Consider the following 20,373-nt stretch of genomic DNA (forward strand, 5'->3'; position numbering starts at 1 on the left):
GCCTTTAACATGGAGTTGGCCCCTTCCCATGGCCTTTAACATGGAGTTGGCCCCTTCCCATGGCCTTTAACATGGAGTTGGCCCCTTCCCATGGCCTTTAACATGGAGTTGGCCCCTTCCCATGGCCTTTAACATGGAGTTGGCCCCTTCCCATGGCCTTTAACATGGAGTTGGCCCCTTCCCATGGCCTTTAACATGGAGTTGGCCCCTTCCCATGGCCTTTAACATGGAGTTGGCCCCTTCCCATGGCCTTTAACATGGAGTTGGCCCCTTCCCATGGCCTTTAACATGGAGTTGGCCCCTTCCCATGGCCTTTAACATGGAGTTGGCCCCTTCCCATGGCCTTTAACATGGAGTTGGCCCCTTCCCATGGCCTTTAACATGGAGTTGGCCCCTTCCCATGGCCTTTAACATGGAGTTGGCCCCTTCCCATGGCCTTTAACATGGAGTTGGCCCCTTCCCATGGCCTTTAACATGGAGTTGGCCCCTTCCCATGGCCTTTAACATGGAGTTGGCCCCTTCCCATGGCCTTTAACATGGAGTTGGCCCCTTCCCATGGCCTTTAACATGGAGTTGGCCCCTTCCCATGGCCTTTAACATGGAGTTGGCCCCTTCCCATGGCCTTTAACATGGAGTTGGCCCCTTCCCATGGCCTTTAACATGGAGTTGGCCCCTTCCCATGGCCTTTAACATGGAGTTGGCCCCTTCCCATGGCCTTTAACATGGAGTTGGCCCCTTCCCATGGCCTTTAACATGGAGTTGGCCCCTTCCCATGGCCTTTAACATGGAGTTGGCCCCTTCCCATGGCCTTTAACATGGAGTTGGCCCCTTCCCATGGCCTTTAACATGGAGTTGGCCCCTTCCCATGGCCTTTAACATGGAGTTGGCCCCTTCCCATGGCCTTTAACATGGAGTTGGCCCCTTCCCATGGCCTTTAACATGGAGTTGGCCCCTTCCCATGGCCTTTAACATGGAGTTGGCCCCTTCCCATGGCCTTTAACATGGAGTTGGCCCCTTCCCATGGCCTTTAACATGGAGTTGGCCCCTTCCCATGGCCTTTAACATGGAGTTGGCCCCTTCCCATGGCCTTTAACATGGAGTTGGCCCCTTCCCATGGCCTTTAACATGGAGTTGCCCACTTCCCATGGCCATTTTGACCATTTGTGAAGTCAGGTACTGATGTTGGATGAGAACACCTGGCTCATAATTGACATTCCAATTCATTGCAAAGGTGTTCAGTAGGGGTGAGGTCAGGACTCTATGCAGAACACTCCAGTATCTCCACACCAAACTGGTCACACCATATCTTTATTGAGCTGCATTTGTACAAAGCAAAGTAATCATGCTGGCACAGAAAAGGTTCTTCAAGAAACACCAATCCAGAAGATTGGAAGAGTATAAATGTCTACAATGTCTTTGTATGTTGTGGTAATAACAGTATCCTTCACTAGAGATACCTGAACTCATCATCATTTGGAGGGGTTTCCTCATGCTTTTGATTATACAGTATAGTGTACATGGAAAAAGTGTTCACTATAGACTGTATGCACTGTACACTAGTTACATCAATGCATGCTTAATAAGTAAGTCACAATTCTAATCAAGAAAGTGAATACATCTGTACAATACTATGGGAAGAAAGCAAAGTATCTGCAGAATAAAAAAATATTGTGAAATTTCACACAGATATAAACTACATAAAAGTAACTCTGCAATCATTAATACATTATTAGTATTATTTAATATTTTATTTGCAGCCGTATAAATCAGGTCTCCTGGCTACCAGACAGGGCTGTATATGTTGCAAAGCTGTGTAAATGTCAAGACTGAATGAATAAATATAGAAATCCTTTGGAGACTCTCTTATTTTTATTTCATCTGTGATTTAGCTGTTTACCTGGAATACATCCTTAAAGGGTAACTCCACTATTGAAGAAAAAATATAGCAAATTAAAAAAACAAGTCTTGTAATTTAATATTATACAGAAATGTCCTCTTCATTTCAGTCTGCAGCTGTGATTTACTGTAACATTCAATGCAATATAGCAACCTTAGAGTGTTATGTACATGGTGTACAGAATGCTTCCAGAAATGTCATTTCCTGCTCGTGTGATTGGCTTCCTGATTTTCCCAGAAGTCTTCAGTAAGATGCAAGAGAGTTTTTAGGCATTCCCTGCAACAGGAATTTCAGTTTTGGTGAGATACTCCCCAGGGGTTGATTACTTCTAAAGGGATGCAGACACTGCAACTTTCCTAATCAGAACACGGAGAGTGCACCAGGTGACTATAATGAATGGTGATTATAATGAACCAGACCCTCCCATTTACAATCCGACTGTAGTCATTCATGTGAAATGAACAGCTATTTCTTCAGAGCAACAAGATAGGAATTCACTACAAAGTTTGCTAACATTCCTGCAATGTACATTGATCACCCAGAAGGGCTTGTTTTTTTCTCAACAAGAGTGGAAACTAAGATGCTGGGGAACTAGCTGGCTTATTGTTTGTTTCATTTAAATCTGTGACAGATTTAGTTCTTATATTCTGTGATTAACGTTTTTTAATGAGTATTTAATGCTACCTTGAGGCTTTTTAGAGCTTGTTCTTTAGTTATCCTAGACCAGTCATTTGGGACATTAGCGGGTTTGGCGCTGCATATATTTGCAAGAGATTCATTGAACTCTGTAAAAATAAACTTCCAGTAATCAGAGCCATTAGCAGTTGTGTCGGTGTAAATAGCCCAGTCTGGGTAAATCATCTGGTAATCCTTGTAAGGATGGGACTGCGAGTTGGTGTCAGCATTTCTGAAACTCCTATTGGAGATGACATTTGTAGAACATATTGAATGGTCCAGAGCCCCTGTCTGCTCATCTTTGTGTTTGGCTAATCCTCTTGGTCGATGTATTGAGGCAAAATGCTCTTTGTGGTCAGCCCCTCCGGCCTCACAGGGGGCTTTACAGAAGGGACACTGCTTGCCACATCCAATCACCTTCTTGACCAGTTCCTCCTGAGGCTTCAAATTCAGCTGTGAAAGTACAGAATTGTTAGTTGCTGAGCTAATTTCCATTTGTAGTTCTTTCAGTAAGTCTGGAAGATATGCCTCAATGTCATTAATGAACTTTCCTACATCCACTTCACTTTGGAAAGAGACAACCTTTAAATTATTCTGAGAAATTACCAGATCTTCTTTCAAAATATTGCAAAATTTGGCAAAAAACGTTGACACATTACTGACTTGAACAGTACCTAAGTTCTTCAGAGCCAGAAATATTGTCTCAGTCAGTGATTGTAAGATGCCTAATTGCAAATATTGAACATATCTTTGTTCATTATAATGTTTAAGAATGTATTGGGAAATCCATTCTTCAACAAAATGTTCATAATCATTGATGTAATTTATGTATTGTTCACATGATTTATTTTGCAGTAACTCTTCCAGCAACACATTCTGAAATACAGTATGACTCTTGAATTCCAATGGCCCTCCTTTCTGCAAAATCGTTTCCACTAGCTTCTTTCCTAGATGTCTGTTGATGTGATCAATAATTGCCGGCTTCAAACACAGTTCACAAAATTGTTCGGCTCGTCGTTGACATTCATTTCTTTTCTCAAACATACTTTGGAAAATAGAAAAGTATTCAGGTTTCAGCATCTCTAAACAGCTTCTGGGGTCATTTCTTTGGACAAAGTCATTGTGCATCTTCTGAAATTTGGGAGCAGCACTTCCTAAAATGTGAAGCTTTAGATCCAATTTGAATTCTTTGGGAATACTGACATGCTTAACATCTTGGCTGTTCAACCTTCTATTTGTGATTTTTAGCACTTCTTGAGACAACATTTCATTGAAGTTTTCTCTGGTTTTAGTACAATTAGAGACATAATGATTGCATTCATGGAGTAAAGAGGACGTCAGACCATGTATGAGATTCAGCTCTTTTCTAGTTTTGCTGAAATGGTGCTTTTGATTAACCACAAACTTCTTTTTATATTCATCAAGGCTTTTGAGATCACGCAGCTTTTTGAGAGCATGGCCATCATTTTTCATATCATGTTTCAGCTGCTGAATGATGATTTGTTCAATATTCTGTGTATCCAGTTTACTTAGCTGTAATTTATCTAAAGTACTTTTCCACATCACCTCAAATTCTCTATTTAGTTCCTCGGGTCTAATATTTTTGTTCCTTTGTTTTTTTTCCATTATTTCTGCTACTATGGCCTCAATTGTATTGATATATTGCGCTTGCAAAACTTGTGTTTCACATTTTTCTCTTTGGATGTGCATTGTTTTCTCACACTTGGCAATCAGAGTATTTTCTAGCTCTTTTCTAAGGTAGTTCACACTCCTGAAAAAGTCTCCTCTGAACATGTCCAAGAGATGAGCCTTGTCACAGCCATGTTCAAAGTAATTTGTAAGTGAGCATGACATGATTTTTTCCTCCTTATCCAACAGCTGATACATGTCATCTATTATTTGGTTCCAGGTTTCTCCCCCAAGTTTATCAGATGGTAGATTATAGATTAAAGTCTCAGTTTTTATCATCCAATGATGAGCATTTTTCTGGAATATCCATTCCCAGTCTGAGTACTCTATGCAGAGCTGGTTGTAGGCTTCGGTCACCAATCGATTTCTGAAGCTGAACACAAATTTCTCATGTTTCACAGCATTCCACAAGCTTTTTAACCATTCAGCGAACTCCGTGATTGTTTGTGGTTTTCCAGGCATTGATTTTAGAGATTCAATTATTGATATTTTTAAATCTTTTATATTCTCACTGTAACCTATGTTTATTGAAGCCATAGGGGGTATGCCATGCCACAGACCAGGGATGTACCAAGAGTGTTTTTCTAAGTCACAGTAAATAATGTCAGAAAAGTTAGCTATACCAGTTCGCTTCTCCATTTTTGCTGCAATTTTAGTCAGTTCATTAAGCTGTTCAAGAAATTTCTGTCGGGCTATTTGGTTTTTCACATGAGCGGACACATCACTCACATTCTGGTGTACAAAATGGCAGCTTGGTTTCTTTCCTACTTCCTTCATCCTCAGAAATGCATGAACTACAATTTGCAAAATGTCTTTCATCTCTTCTGTATTTTCCATGGCCATATTGATGATGGTGATGTCGCTCAACCCCACCACCACTGTTGCAATCTCATTATCGTGTTCATAGCTGCCATCAAGGGAAGCCAGTTCCATAGACTTGAGCCCCTCTGTGTCAATAACCAAGATGAACTGACAGCCCAGAATCTCTTGGAAATCCCTGTCTACATTCAGAAGGGTCATGAAGGCTCCCCTTGTACATCGCCCACTGGCCACTGGAAGCTCCAAACCAAACATGGTGTTTAGAAGGGTTGATTTCCCCGTACTCTGCACTCCCAGGACAGTTATCACTCTTATTCTACTTTGCCCTCCTGTCCTAATATCTAGTTCTTTTAGAACATCAGTTATCCAAAGCAAGGGAATGTTAGAAGCATCTCCATCTATCAGCTCTAATGGAAACCCGTCAAATAGCATATCTGAAGCTATTTTGGGAAGGTCTCTATATATATCATCTGTGTATTCACCTCTTTCTTTCAAGAACTTTGCTGCTTCATAAAACTGCCCCAGCTCACGCATGAAGTGCTCAGTGCCTAAACTGCTATTGGCTATCCTTTGGTCTATGTTTTTTAGCTCACTTGCATTTTTAGATAAATCCGTGAATATTTTTTTGTACTCCGCTTGCAACATTGAAAGATTATTTCTTCCAGCTTTGTCAAGATGAATTGACAGCCATTTCATGAACAGCTGTTTCTCTGTAGGAGATGGCTTTGTCATTGCTTCTATAAACATTTGAAAGATTGGAGGAATTTTTTGGTAACTTTGCTCCCTTCGAAGATGATGTATTTCTTTTTGGAGCTGCAATTTATATTCCTCTGGATCTTTATCACCGAGTTCTCTCATTCTGCACAATTCCTTCTCTGCTTTGGTCAGTTGCCCCCAGAGGTCCCCTTGTAGTTTCATTGTCTCCTTCTTAAATTGTGCTATATCCTTAATCTTATCTGTAATATTCGTAGCTTTTGTTTTTGCTGATTTATTCAAGGAAGAGTCCTCATCCACTGAAATTTGGTTTTCATACGCCTGAACTTTGCTGCTTATCAGACTGTCCGCAATTTCATGCAAACTTAAAATCTTTGTGTTGTTTGTAAGAAAAGCTTTCATTGTTGACTGCAGTTTCAGTACAACCTGTGAGTCATTCATATTTTTATTTTTAATGATCACATTCATTTTCTTCAGTTTTAGATCTTCTGATAACTTGCCTAGGAATCTCAGTGTGTCTTCTCCTGGTTTTACATCTCTTACATTAATAATAAAGAAGTATTGTGTGTCTCTTTTTTCTGATAAGCCAGAAAGCAGTTTATATTGTTCTTCATTTATGTTCTCAACAAATATGAAAATGGCTGTTGATATGGATAACAAGAACTGGAACTGTTGTTTGTGAGATTCCAGTTTTCCCCGAAGATTGGTGACTGCTATGGGTTCATTGAAAACATCTGTAGATTCCTGCCCAGATGGAAAGTACCAGCTTATCTCCACCAGTCCGTCTGAACTCCTCTTTGTTATGCTCCCACCATCCATATCTCTGTGTACAAAGAAGTTTTGAATCTGTTGGGTGGGACTAAGAACCTGATTGAGAATTTTAGACTTTGACAAGCCACATGAACCCAATCCAATAAAAGAGAAGAAAGGCATAGAAATATTTACCAGGTTGTCCTCTATAAATCCTTTTGTATCTGCTAATAACTGAGGTCTCCACCGCTTTACGATGTCCCTCATTGCCCACAGCATGAAGGTCCAGAGTGGCCCATCACCAGCAGGGAGCAACAGAGGGATGGCAAACTGACACATGGCCATTTTTGTTGTAATTATCTGCTGTGAAATGTAACTTTTACAAAAGTTATTTAAAATGCCACACAGAGTATCAAGAGGATTTAAAGCATGAAATAACTCATTGCCATCATTCTCAAAATCAGTGCCTACTGCTGATTGCAAGTCCATTTCAACAGGATTTTTACTCCTAGCCATTACATCCAAGGCCATTAGTCTCTTGAGATATTGAAACTCAGTCTTAGGAGCTGGTGTACTGCAGCTTTCACTGCTGATCATTCGGACATCGTATAAAAGATCTGAAAAATGGAAGCAAGAGAGAGTCATGAAAAGCAGTACCAGAAATTACTTGAGAATGTGTGAGTGCATTAATACATGATATAACTGATAAAATATTCTTAAAGTGTTACTAAACCCACAACAGTACAATCAGTCTGTAGATGCAGTAAAGCATGCTTGTTATACTCACTGTGTAGGGGTTAATCCTCCACATTGTGTAAAACACTGTTGGATCCTGTCATCTCTGATCCTCCCCTTCTTCCAGTGTCCCCCTCTTATCTCCTGATAAGACATATTGTGTGGAGACATTGCACATGCTCAGTTTGGTGGGTATTGCTAGAGAGGTTTTTTTTTTTGGGGGGGGGGGGTGCATGTGATCAACACAGAGCCAATCAGAACTGTCCAAACAGAGGTCAGGGGTTCTATATCCTCCTAGAAAATACTCCTCCTACAAGCATAAACCAGTGTTCTGCTGGACACTGGTAGAAGTCACAGGACTGCTGTATACTGCTGATGAGAAAAGGGATTTAGCAGTTTGTATTTACTTAAATAATTGCATTTCCATGTTCTGTGTACTGTGGGAGAGCAGATATAGTGAATGTGGGGTCCGGGGAGAGCAGATATGGTGAATGTGGGGTCCGGGGAGAGCAGATATAGTAAATGCGGGGTCCGAGGAGAGCAGATATAGTGAATGCAGGGTCCGGGGAAAGCGGATATAGTGAATGCAGGGTCCGGGGAGAGCGGATATAGTGAATGCAGGGTCCAGGGAGAGCGGATATAGTGAATGCAGGGTCCAGGGAGAGCAGATATAGTGAATGCGGGGTCCGGGGAGAGAGGATATGGTGAATGCGGGGTCCAGGGAGAGCGGATTTAGTGAATGTGGGGTCCGGGGAGAGAGGATATAGTGAATGCGGGGTCCAGGGAGAGCGGATATAGTGAATGCAGGGTCCGGGGAGAGCAGATATGGTGAATGCAGGGTCTTGGAAGACCCGATATAGTGAATGCAGGGTCCGGGGAGACCAGATATAGTGAATGAGGGGTCTGGGGAGAGCAGATTTAGCGAATGCAGGGTCCGGGGAGAGCGGATATAGCGAATGCGGGGTCCGGGGAGAGCGGATATAGTGAATGCAGAATCCAGGGGACCAGATATAGTAAATGCGGGGTCCGGGGAGAGCGGATATAGTGAATGCGGGGTCCGGGGATAGCGGATATAGTGAATGCGGGGTCTGGGGAGAGCGGATATAGTGAATGCGGGGTCCGGGGAGAGTGGATATAGTGAATGCAGGATCCGTGGAGAGTGGATATAGTGAATGCAGGGTCCGGGAAGAGCGGATATAGCGAATGCGGGGTCCGGGGAGAGCGGATATAATGAATGCAGAATCCAGGGGACCAGATATAGTAAATGAGGGGTCCAGGGAGAGCGGATATAGTGAATGCGGGGTCTGGGGAGAGTGGATATAGTGAATGCAGGGTCCAGGGAGTGCGGATATAGTGAATGCAGGGTCCGGGGAGAGCGGATATAGTGAATGCGGGGTCCGGGGAGAGCGGATATAGTAAATGCGGGGTCCAGGGAGAGCGGATATAGTGAATGCGGGGTCATGGGTTTAATAACACTTTAACTAGATTAAAACAAAACTACATTAAAATAAGAGTAATAGATGCCAGAAGGTTTTAGCTGGTTGTTAAATAAGAAAGTGGATCCCACTGTCTAGGATCTTGTGTTCTTGGATCATATCCATATTATTGTGTGGCTAAGCCAAGTATTGTGTTGTTTTCTCCCACAATACTTTTAACGTAAAGGAAAGTTACACTGCAATTGCATGAGTCTAGGATACAATTTCTGACCTCTGCTTTTGAAGGCCCCAGTTTCAGGGCCTGGATCTGCACCTGAGACCTCTACTGTGTCTGACAGTAACACTTTTTGCTGAGCCACTGGAGATGCTGGACAGCACCCATTGGATCTGTCAAACCAGGGATGTCCAACTTTTTGACTTTCCAGGGCTGCACTGGAAGTAGAAGAATTGTATTGGGCCGCATTTAAAATAAACTAACAATAAGGATAGCCGATGAGCAGAAAAAGTTGGGCAGATCACTATAAAAGTAAAAGAGGGCAACATAAAACGAGTGCAATATTTGACACTGTAACAAATACTCAGATTGGTGGAGTGTTGAGATAAACGATCCATTGAAATTACGCTATGGGAGGCATCATCCATATGTGACAACAAAGACCAATAGGACTTTAATTATGCCTCCAGTATTGAAAATGACAGCTGATTAAAATGACTTATGCTCTTTTATTCATACAAAAAAAATGTCATAAAAAGGCCAAAGGACTAATACATTTTTTGTATTAATAAAACAACATAAGTCATTTTAATCAGCTGTCATTTTCAATACTGGAGGCATAATTAAAGTCCCATTGTTTTCACATATGGATGATGCCCTCCCATAATGCAATTTCAATGGACCATTGATCAATGACACTCCACTTATGTCAGTATTTTCATGAAATCTGGGGGGATGGAGCCCACCCCATTCCCCCCAGCACCCACATGTGACACTTACTTGACAAAAATCCCTCCTGTGTGCTGCCGGTATTATAGCAAACATGGCATTCCCAGCATCCCTCCTGATGTGCCTGGGCCCTGCTTGTCTGTGCTGACCATGGCATGTGTGCTGTACCAGACATAGCCTACCTGACATTCCTCCGGACTTTCTGTTTACAATTTCCTGTTGGGGCGCATGCAGAGCCCCATTGGGCTGCATGCGGCCTGCGAGATGTAGGTAGGACATTCCTGAGTTAGACAATCTTGTTTTGTCTTTCATGAACTTTGAAGCTCATCCCAAGAACTTCCTGATGTAAGCCAAATCTCTGTACTTCTTGTTTGCCAGAATTTTGTGCTCTCTCCAGCCTATATCTCCTCTTGAGACTCCTTTTGTCATAGGTATCTTTGCTACCATTTGTTGCTAGCCTTTGGCATGTTCCTTGACTATGCTTTGGCTTAATCCAAACCTACAGCCAATAACAACCAAACTTTGACTTGTTTCTGCCGGACAAGGGGAAAGAGCATTTGGGTGGGAAATTGACTTGGTCTATTCTCAAGACTGCTAACCTTTACAGTAGCAGCCACTGGATCCCCTTGCTCAGGGAAAGCCCTCAGTAAAGATGGATAAGAAAATGATCATCTGGGGTCTGGGGTGGTACCAGGAAAGGCTGGGGAGCTCTTCTAAAAGAGAAATATCCTATATTGGACTTGTACATAGTCACCAGGAAGGAGTCCTCTGTTTACAGTTCCTTGAGCATCCCATGTGTCCTTCAACCCCATCCAAGTTTATTACCTTTAATATAATGGAAAAAAAAAAACAAGTTCAAGGACTGTTTACTGTCTCTGGAGTGCAAGTCTGAGGAAATGCTTATTGTCTGGCTGTGCAGGACTCTAGGGGGACCGAAATCTTTAGCAACTCCTAAGGGGTAGTGCTACATATAAATACAGGAAATATGCTGTTTTTTTCTACTTAGTTTGTTCAATAGATCTCTCTCTCTCTCTTGATCTTTCCGCTTTCATTCTTTTACCCCACCCCTCTTTCCCTCTCATCTCTTCCTGTCTACACATAAATTCCCATCTAAAAACATGTACTACAGCTTTCATTAATGAAAAGTGGAATGAAAAGTGCTCTATGATTGGAGGACTGAATAGAGAATGAAAGAAAATTTCCACCTCCTCTATTCATAGATTACTTTTCATAAATAGAAACTGTAGTACATTTTCTTTGAATGGAGGAGGGGGTAGAAAGGGCGGGCAAAGTCGGCACTCCTTTAGTGACTGCAAGAAGTCCCTGGGCTCTATTAACCTTCCACAGAATCAGAAGATTATGGCTTCAGAGTATAAAGGAGGGACAGACAACAGAGGATTTTAGCTATGACAGCCAGCACCAACACAGGGTACACTTTGTATAAAAAACTAAACGTAGGCTTTAAATGAAAGTGGAAGAGTTATGACTGCCATATACAGTATGTAATTATTTCATCATTCATTAACAATTTCATCCATGAGAGGATTGAATCTTTCAAAAAATGATTGCAGATGGATGGTTCCATTCTAGTTTTTACCTTTAATGTTCCCATGTTCAGTTTCTTGTTGTTTAATTCCAGTGGGACATAAATCTGTAACAGATGTAAGAAATAACAGTTAGTTTTTCAAATTAAAACATATATGATAAACTCTAAAATACTTTCACAATGCATTTTACCCAGTGTATGCTCCTATGGTCTTTAAGGACTGTGCTCAGGGAAGTTCACATTTAAAAACAGAAGACACGTCAGTTATTCAACCATTGAAGGACATAAAATAACCAAATAACCAAGTTTTCATAAATATTATGCACAATTCTACATCAGTTAGCCTCATTAGGGAAAGTTCCATGTTATTATACAGTGGGGCAAAAAAGTATTTAGTCAGCCACCAATTGTGCAAGTTCTCCCACTTACAAAGATGAGAGAGGCCTGTAATTGGCATCATAGGTAGACCTCAAATGAGAAAAAAATCCAGACAATCACATTGGCTGATTTGGAAAGAATTTATTTGCAAATTATGGTGGAAAATAAGTATTTGGTCAATATCAAAAGTTCATCTCAATACTTTGTTATATATCCTTTGTTGGCAATGACAGAGGTCAGACATTTCCTGTAAGTCTTCACAAGGTTGGCACACACTGTTGCTGATATGTTGGCCCATCCTCCATGCAGATCTCCTCTAGAGCAGTGATGTTTTGGGGCTGTCACTGGGCAACACAGACTTTTAACTCCCTCCAAAGGTTTTCTATGGGGTTGAGATCTGGAGACTGGCTAGGCCACTCCAGGACCTTAAAATGCTTCTTACGAAGCCACTCCTTTGTTGCCCGCGCGGTATGTTTGGGATCATTGTCATGTTGGAAGACCCAGCCACGTTTCATCCACAATGCCCTTGCTGATGGAAGGAGGTTTGCACTCAAAATCTCACGATACATGGCCCCATTCATTTTGTCCTGTACATGGATCTGTCGCCTGGTCACTTTGCGGAGAAACAGCCCCAAAGCATGATGTTGCCACCCCCATGCTTCACAGTAGGTATGGTGTTCTTTGGATGCAACTCAGCATTCTCTCTCCTCCAAACATGACGAGTTGTGTTTCTACCAAACAGTTCTATTTTGGTTTCATCTGACCATGTAACATTCTCCCAATCCTCTTCTGGATCATCCAAATGCTCTCTAGCAAACTTCAGATGGGCCCGGACATGTACTGGCTTAAGCAGGGGGACACGTCTGGCACTGCAGGATCTGAGTCCCTGGTGGCGTAGTGTGTTACTGATGGTCGCCTTTGTTACGTTGGTCCCAGCTCTCTGCAGGTCATTCACTAGGTCGCCCCGTGTGGTCCTGGGATTTTTGCTCACCGTTCTTGTGATCATTTTGACCCCACGGGGTGAGATCTTGCGTGGAGCCCCAGATCGAGGGAGATTATCAGTGGTCTTGTATGTCTTCCATTTTCTAATTATTGCTCCCACAGTTCATTTGTTCACACCAAGCTGCTTGCCTATTGCAGATTCAGTCTTCCCAGCCTGGTGCAGGTCTACAATTTTGTTTCTGGTGTCCTTCGACAGCTCTTTGGTCTTCACCATAGTGGAGTTTGGAGTGTGACTGTCAGGGCTCCCAGGTGTGACCAGAGATGTGTGACTGACGCAGGGAAACGCAGACCTCAGATATGTTATAAACAATATAATTTATTAACACTAACAATACTAACATAAACGCAGTGCAATACTAAAACATAATACAGTGCAAACAAACCAAACCAACCACCCACAGATAACAGTACATACAAGCAAGCGTCGTCAGGCAGGCCGGGTCAATATCAATAGGGCAGGTAGGTACAGGGGGAGCAAGCGGAGATTGGTCAGGGTCACAAGCCAGGGATCAGAACAGGTAGCAAGCAGCGTGGTACAGAGGGTCAGACAGAGGGATGGTCAGGAGCGAGCCGGGATCAGAGCAGGAGAAGTCAGCAGCGGTTCAGAAACAGGATGCAGGACAGAAACAGGATGCAGGGCCCAGGACAAACACACACCAAGGCAGAGTCTGTGGGTCTGGCCATCCCTTAAATACCCCAGCATAAACAGTTACAGGTGTTAGCTGGCTGCAAAGTTGAGTCTCTGATTGCTGGGAACACCCGCTGGCCAGCCCTGGTACTGCAGATCAAAAGGCAGGTGAGTCCCACCATAGCTGGCCAGTCCATTCCTGACAGTGACTGTTTGAGGTTGTGGACAGGTGTCTTTTATACTGATAACAAGTTCAAACAGGTGCCATTGATACAGGTAATGAGTGCAGGACAGAGGAGCCTCTTAAAGAAGAAGGTACAGGTCTGTGAGAGCCAGAAATCTTGCTTGTTTGTAGGTGACCAAATACTTATTTTCCACCATAATTTGCAAATAAATTCTTTCCAGATCAGCCAATGTGATTGTCTGGATTTGTTTTCTCATTTTGTCTCCAATAGCTGAGGTCTACCTATGATGCCAATTACAGGCCTCTCTCATCTTTTTAAGTGGGAGAACTTGCACAATTGGTGGCTGACTAAAGACTTTTTTGCCCCACTGTATATGATCTTACACACTATAAACTTAGTCCTTTCAAACAGTTTTTTCAGTTGAACTCTGTTGAGCTTTAATGGTAGATGTTGTTGAACAAATTCATCCACTGGCTTCTTACATCCTCTGGCTGCATGACCTCACCAACCTAATCTTGTGGGTGCAGTTTGAAGGGCCAGACTCCTTACAAGGGGTTGGAGCCTGCTCAGTCAGGAGGAGAGGAGGAAGTAGGAGTCGGGTGGAAGAGTGGAGTGAGGAGGATGTGAGGCTGGAGGAGGGCTGCCAGGAGGCCTGCTGGGTTGGGGCCGGCCTGTGAGCCTTGTTCTGGAGAGGTGGAAAGTTCAGGACTCACTGGTCCCCTTGGAGAGGATCCCCTGTGTTGCAGGTGGAAGCCGTCCAGCTGTCAAGCCTGGTAACAGTAGTCATCCACAAGCTGTGCAGGAGAGGACCTGAGTGAGTACACCTGCACCCTCTGGGAATATAGGGGAAGGAGCACTCTGGTGGGAAACCAAATTAGCTCTCTTCTAGTGACTGTATACCTCCAACAGGGAACAGGAGCCAAATCCCCTGCTCAGGAAGAGAAAGGACTACCTACAGACTGCTGGGTGGAAGAGAAGTTCATCTGGGGTACTAAAAGTGGATCTGCTGGCTAGCACTCCAACAGTGACTGTGAGAAGTCTTAAACGGGAAGTGTACATAGTTCAGGAAGTTGTCCTCAAAAATCAGTTCTATTGGTATTGGGCATCCTACACACCCCTATACCCCATCCAAGTTCAGTCTCCTAAATAAAACAAAGAAAACCAATGCTCAATGTCTGATTTCCTGTCTATGGATGCATGGTGTAAGAAAATGCTAAAGGACTGGCAGTGCAGGACTACAGGGGGACCCAAACAACTAAAAATTAATCAGAAACCCCCAAGGGATAGTGCTACAACCGTGCTTACTTCCAAATTAAATTTCCACTTATCTTGGTGATTAAGATGAAACAAAGTGAACATTCACGTCGCAAAGAATACTCAACCATGTGGGAAATTTTGAAAAAGTAACAGGAATTTTGCTTTCACATGATTAGATAGTTGAGTTGAACTTCTGATTGCCTAGGCATTCGGAGTGGAAGTGGAAGCGGGTACCTGTCAAAATTGGGTATTTGCTCTCCAAAGGTGCCAAATCATCATGGGGAATGGGGGATCAGTGCTTAAAGTGGAACTTCCCCTTTTGGGTGGAGCTCCGCTTGAAGTTATTACAACCTGAGCCTGCCACTGACCACCAAGTCTAGGGCTTATTTTGCTTGTAGTGTAAGTCCACACACTGGTGTCAGTAATAGTGACAATTCATCACATTTACCTATGCAGGTGAATCTCTGAGCTCCTGCAAGTTGCACAAATTGATATGCTAAACTCAGGTTTTGCTGCATAAAGTTGCAACTGTTCTTATAGTTGTTGCTGCCTGCCCTCCACCAGCCAATTCTACTCCAACCCCCAGTATGCATGGCAATTAGGTTCATGATTATTATCATAAATAGGTCCACCTAGGGTGTCAAATTTACTATGTATGCTACTGGGGGCAACACAGTGGCTAAATGGATAGGACTTGCATCTGGAAGCACTACGGTCATTGGTTGAATGCCAGCCACGGCACCACCTGCCTAGAGTTTGCATGTTCTCCCTGTGGCTGCATGGGTTTCCTTCGGGCACTCTGGTTTCTTCCCACACTCCAAAGACATGCTGGTAGGTTAACTGGATCCTGTCTAAATTGGCCCGAGTACATGTACAGTTGTGTTCAAAATAATAGCAGTCAGACATCACTAACTGGATCAATCACTGTTTTTGGTAGAAATGATATTTCTACATGGCAGATAATTTCCTAGCAGGTGTAGTAGAGTCATAGAAATCCAACAGACCCAACAGTCATGACATGCATGCTGCTGATTCTGTGTCATTGAATCACTCATTGAAAGGGGTGTGTTCAAAATAATAGCAGTGTGGAGTTCTATTAGTGAGGTCATTCATTCTTTGAAAAACAGGTGGCAATTATTGCCCTTATTGAAGGAAGGAAGGCAGCAAATGTTATACATGCTGGTTACAGTGCATTTCTCTCTGAAATTCTGAGGAAAATGGGTCGTTCCAGACATTGTTTAGAAGAACAGCGTACCTTGATCTTCACTTTTTGTTCACATGGGAAGAGATATAGACTCCTCAACTCATGGACCTCCTGCTTACCCCCCCTCCCTCCCTTATACCCACCCCCCCACCACTCCAGCTCCCACATCCCAATCTCCCCCCTTCCCTCCCACCCAACCTCCCCCCTTCCTAACTTACTTTTAAAAACCCCTTGGCCTATATATTACCATGGAATCTGATGTGAGGCTCCCCCACTAATGATTCCTAATATGGGGTATGGCTCTGAACATGAATGCCTACTTCTACCTCAGCATAGGGTTTTAAAATATTTATTTATTTTATATTTATTTTATATTAGACTCCCGCCATCTCTACTTATTTTCCCTAATGCCTTCCCATAGCCTTCCTATACGCGGGTGGGGTGGAGGGAGAGAGAGGAGAAGGAAAAAAAGTAGGGGCGAAGGGTGGAACAATTTGGTCCCCACGGCCCCAACTCTCTCTCACACCATACTCCCCACCCTCCCACCCCAGTCCAATCTATCTTTTCTTTTTATTTACTGAGTGCCATTTCTCTTTTTCAACCTTGCATTTTCATTAGACACCTCTGACCACCCCATAATGTCCACATTCTGCAGTTCACAAAAGTCACTAAGTTCTTCTGGTGTAAGGGAATTCCTGTACCGCAACTGGCTAATAGAAATGAGCATAGGCTCGCGCATGCGCGCAGGGTACACATATGCGGGAGCATGCCCACTATTTCTGGCACCAGACAGACTATTTAAAGAAGGCTCTTACTCTCTGTCAGTGCTGACTGATCTTCAGCTAACTTCCTGTTTCCTGCTGGATCCTGTGTGTATCCGGTACTGACCCGGCTTGCCATTGACCTGCTCTTGGATCCTGTTTATGCTTCTGCTCATCAGTTTCTGATTCTGGTTTCCTCCTGACCACGTTCCTGTCTGATGTTTCGGTACCTCATCGCCTGCTCGTTGCTGACCCTGGCTATTACTCTGACTACGCTTCCGGTTCCAGTTTTGGCTGTACAGTCCTGCCAAGTGTCTGTCCTGGCTGTCATTTCATCAGCTCCGGTTGTCATGATGTGCTTCGGCCTTACGCTTATCAGAAGTTCCAGCGAGCCATGTACCCAGATCTTGCAGTTCCAGTGGAGTGCTTCCTTAACTTCAGCTTGTCGTTCCGGCATCTCCACTTTTCCTGACTGGATGCCCTGTCTAATTTACCGAGGTTACATCACCACAATCAATATCCACAGGCACTCATGTTCCTCCTGTCCCTCGGCACCATCTGTTTCACCTCCAGTGGGGCCTGGGTTGGAGATACAAGAGAGGCTGACCTTGTCAATTCAAACTTCTATCAGCTATGTGACATCTGGGAATCTTAGCTTTGCTGATTTCCCATCTTTCCACCCAATCAGACATGCCAGGAATCCCCAGTTATATTGAATTCTTTTCTCCCTCATCTGGTCCAGTAAAAGGTTTCAACGATCTACTTCTGGCTAATGTCTCAGATAAGATGTCTGCGAAAATTTGCAATTTCATATCTCCATATTTTATTTCTAGGATCTCCCGCAATTTTTTCCATATTCTTTACCTATCTTCATAATGATGGAACCGAACTATTACATCTCTTGGGACGTCTGATGATACTCCTGGCGGGTGTCTTAGTCTATGTATTCTCTCGATCTCCACAGGGTCTGTGGCTAGTCTACCTATCATGGGGTTAAACACTTTCTTTATTCTTTCCCAGAGGAAATCTTCGAATCTTGCGAATCTTCTAGTGGGCCCCTCACTCTTAAGTTATTTCTTCTCTCTCTGTTTTCTTGATCCTCCAATTTCAATGAGAGCTTCTCCTGTTCTCTTCGTATCTATTCCAGCTGTATCTCCAGATCAATTATCTGCTGGGCCCGAGTTTCCATCTTCTCCACTTCTTCTACTCTTGTTAACATTCATCCAAGGTCTTTGTGGATTTCATTTTTCAGAGATAGTTCTAATTTTACAAACATTTCCTTTACAAACTTTTCCTTTTCATACTGAAAAAAAATTCCAGATTCTGATAAGCCTTTTGTCCATAGACCTCTACGACCACCAGGACAGAGTTGTGGTGAAGGCCTCTTCAACATGGGAATAAGGTCCTTTGTTAGATGGATACCTCCTTCCCCTCCAGTAAGACACTCTTCCATTCTGAGGACATGAAACCCCTTAAGAAAACAGTGTGAGCCCCTACCCTAAATTCTATATCAGACCCCAGTCCAAAAGGGTCTACCACTGCCGAACACATTACCCACATATTTCTTAGGAGGGGTTAACTTTCATCACCGTCATCTATTAGACAAAAGGAAAGCAAATCTATATACAGGTATGCACAGTATGTCTCTGTAGTCTATGTATGCCTCTATGTTCTGCTGTTACCTGAACATTCAGGTTGTCTTTGGTCCTCATCTGTTGCCACTCGGAAGACTGTAACAGACACTTCATTAAGATCATGGTCGGAGCCTCTGTTCTTTGCAGGTGATTCATTCTTTTCTTTTACCCTGCAGGTTTCTGAAGAAGACACACGTTAGGGAAAAATCCACATAAAGAAAAAAACAATAATATACACACTTTAAATTCAACATACATTTCCAGGTTCTTTTATTTAAGTGCACTTTCCAACAAAGTTTACTCATTCTGTCTGTTCCCTGCTGAGTTAAACTGAACCTCCTTCTCATTCATCAAATGGATACTTACCGAGTAATGATGGCCACGACCTCCACTGCTTGTTTACACAAGTGTTAAACAAGCATTCACTGACCTCTGTAGATGCAGGCACTGTGTAGCAATTCATTCACAAATTTCACAGGTGAAAAAATGAAGTTGTCCAAGTTAGATCTCAGCACTCTTCCCTCTCCTCTTTCTAGGCACTACTGTTTGTTTGCATTGGTGGTTGCACATCTCCCAACTTTCCCTCATTTACAGCCAAATCCTTTTGTTCCTCTTTCCTCCTTTTCCCTCTTTTTGGTATAATATAAAGATTGCCAAAAGACACTGTCATTTTGACCTACCAAAAATGTTATACAACAATAAAGATTTCATCCAAGTTCTAAATTATTATAATAAACTCAAAAAAGCAATGCTAGCCAATATTGGATAAACATATGAAAAATAAGGTGCAAATATTTAAATATATCACCTGATCAATATAAAGTGCAAGCACAAGAATGAAGTGCATACAATATCCAAAGTGCAAATGAATAAAAGTGCATCAAAGTGCAAATATTAACATACGTGCAAAAATTCAAAAATGTATATCAAATGAGTCCAAATATTAAAATGCTGAAAAAAAAGCAATCCACAAATGTGCTGTCAGGAATGGACTGGCCAGCAATGGTGGGACTCACCTGCCTTATGGGCTGCAGTACCAGGGCTGGCCAGCGGGTGCTCCCAGCAATCAGAGACTCAACCTTGCAGCCAGCAAAACACCTGAAACTGCTTATACTGGTGTATTTAACTGATGGCCAGACCTACAGACTCTGCCTTGGTGTGTGTTTCTCCTGGGCCCTGTATCCTGTTCCTGCTCCATGTTCCTGTTCCTGTCTGATTTGTTGCTGACCCTGCTCTGATCCCTGGCTTTGTCTGACCATTCTCCTGCTCCTGATCCCTGGCTTTGTCTGACCATTCTCCTGCTCCTGATCCCTGGCTTTGTCTGACCATTCTCCTGCTCCTGATCCCTGGCTTTGTCTGACCATTCTCCTGCTCCTGATCCCTGGCTTTGTCTGACCATTCTCCTGCTTAACCCCATACGTTCTGACCTCCTGTTGATAATCCCGGCCTGCCTGACGATGCTTGCATTGTATGTACTGTTATCTGTGGGTGGTTTGGTTTGGTTCGTTTGCACTGTGTATGTTTTAGTATTGCACTGCGTTTATGTATTGTTAGTGTTAATAAATTATATTTATAACATATCTGAAGCCTGCGTTTCCCTGCGTCAGTCACATACCTCTGGTCATACCCTGGAGCCCTGACATGTGCAATCAATCCCTCTTCATATATGAAATAGCGTGGTGAAATCCAACACCAGATACACCATGTTATCTGTCGCCTCTTACCAGAAATGGTGGACTGTCATATTATAAATGGTCAAATGCACCCATGAAACTCCTCCACAAGTACCACCGCCTCAGCATAGAAGCAGAGATCCAACAATGGTAAAAGATGAAAAAAAAACTTCCATGATAAAAAAAGAAAAAAGGGGTTTCACACCATTTATTAAGTCTAAAAAATGAACAAACAATTTCCAGCAATGCTTATTCAAAAGTTTTAAAAGACCATAAAACATATAGCAGGCTGATAGCTCCCAAAGCATTGGAAAAAACATGAACATGACAATGAGGTCACTGGACTCCAATGGCCTCCACAGCAACAGATTTCCATCCAATAGATCACCTTTAAGATGCGGTGGAACGGGAGATTCCCATCATGGATGTGCAGCTGACAAATCTGCA

General features: G+C 42.9%; 1 protein-coding gene across 1 annotated transcript in view; it reads right to left on the reverse strand.

Annotated features, from left to right (window-relative positions):
* Positions 1 to 1,292: 1,292 nt before the first annotated feature.
* LOC149435836 (interferon-induced very large GTPase 1-like) overlaps positions 1,293 to 20,373 on the reverse strand; it is an 87,200-nt gene continuing 68,119 nt past the window's right edge. The window contains exons 7-9 of the mRNA XM_089662369.1: positions 18,302 to 18,433; positions 11,256 to 11,309; positions 1,293 to 7,161 (exon numbers count right to left, since the gene is read on the reverse strand). Of these exons, the coding sequence (XP_089518495.1) occupies positions 2,561 to 7,161; positions 11,256 to 11,309; positions 18,302 to 18,433 (4,787 nt within the window). The 3' untranslated portion in view covers positions 1,293 to 2,560. The remainder of the gene's footprint in view (positions 7,162 to 11,255; positions 11,310 to 18,301; positions 18,434 to 20,373) is intronic.

This window comes from Staurois parvus, unplaced genomic scaffold (assembly GCF_062004578.1).
Source record: "Staurois parvus isolate SC_StPar_1 unplaced genomic scaffold, SC_StPar_1.0 ptg001462l, whole genome shotgun sequence".
Classification (NCBI taxonomy): domain Eukaryota; kingdom Metazoa; phylum Chordata; class Amphibia; order Anura; family Ranidae; genus Staurois; species Staurois parvus.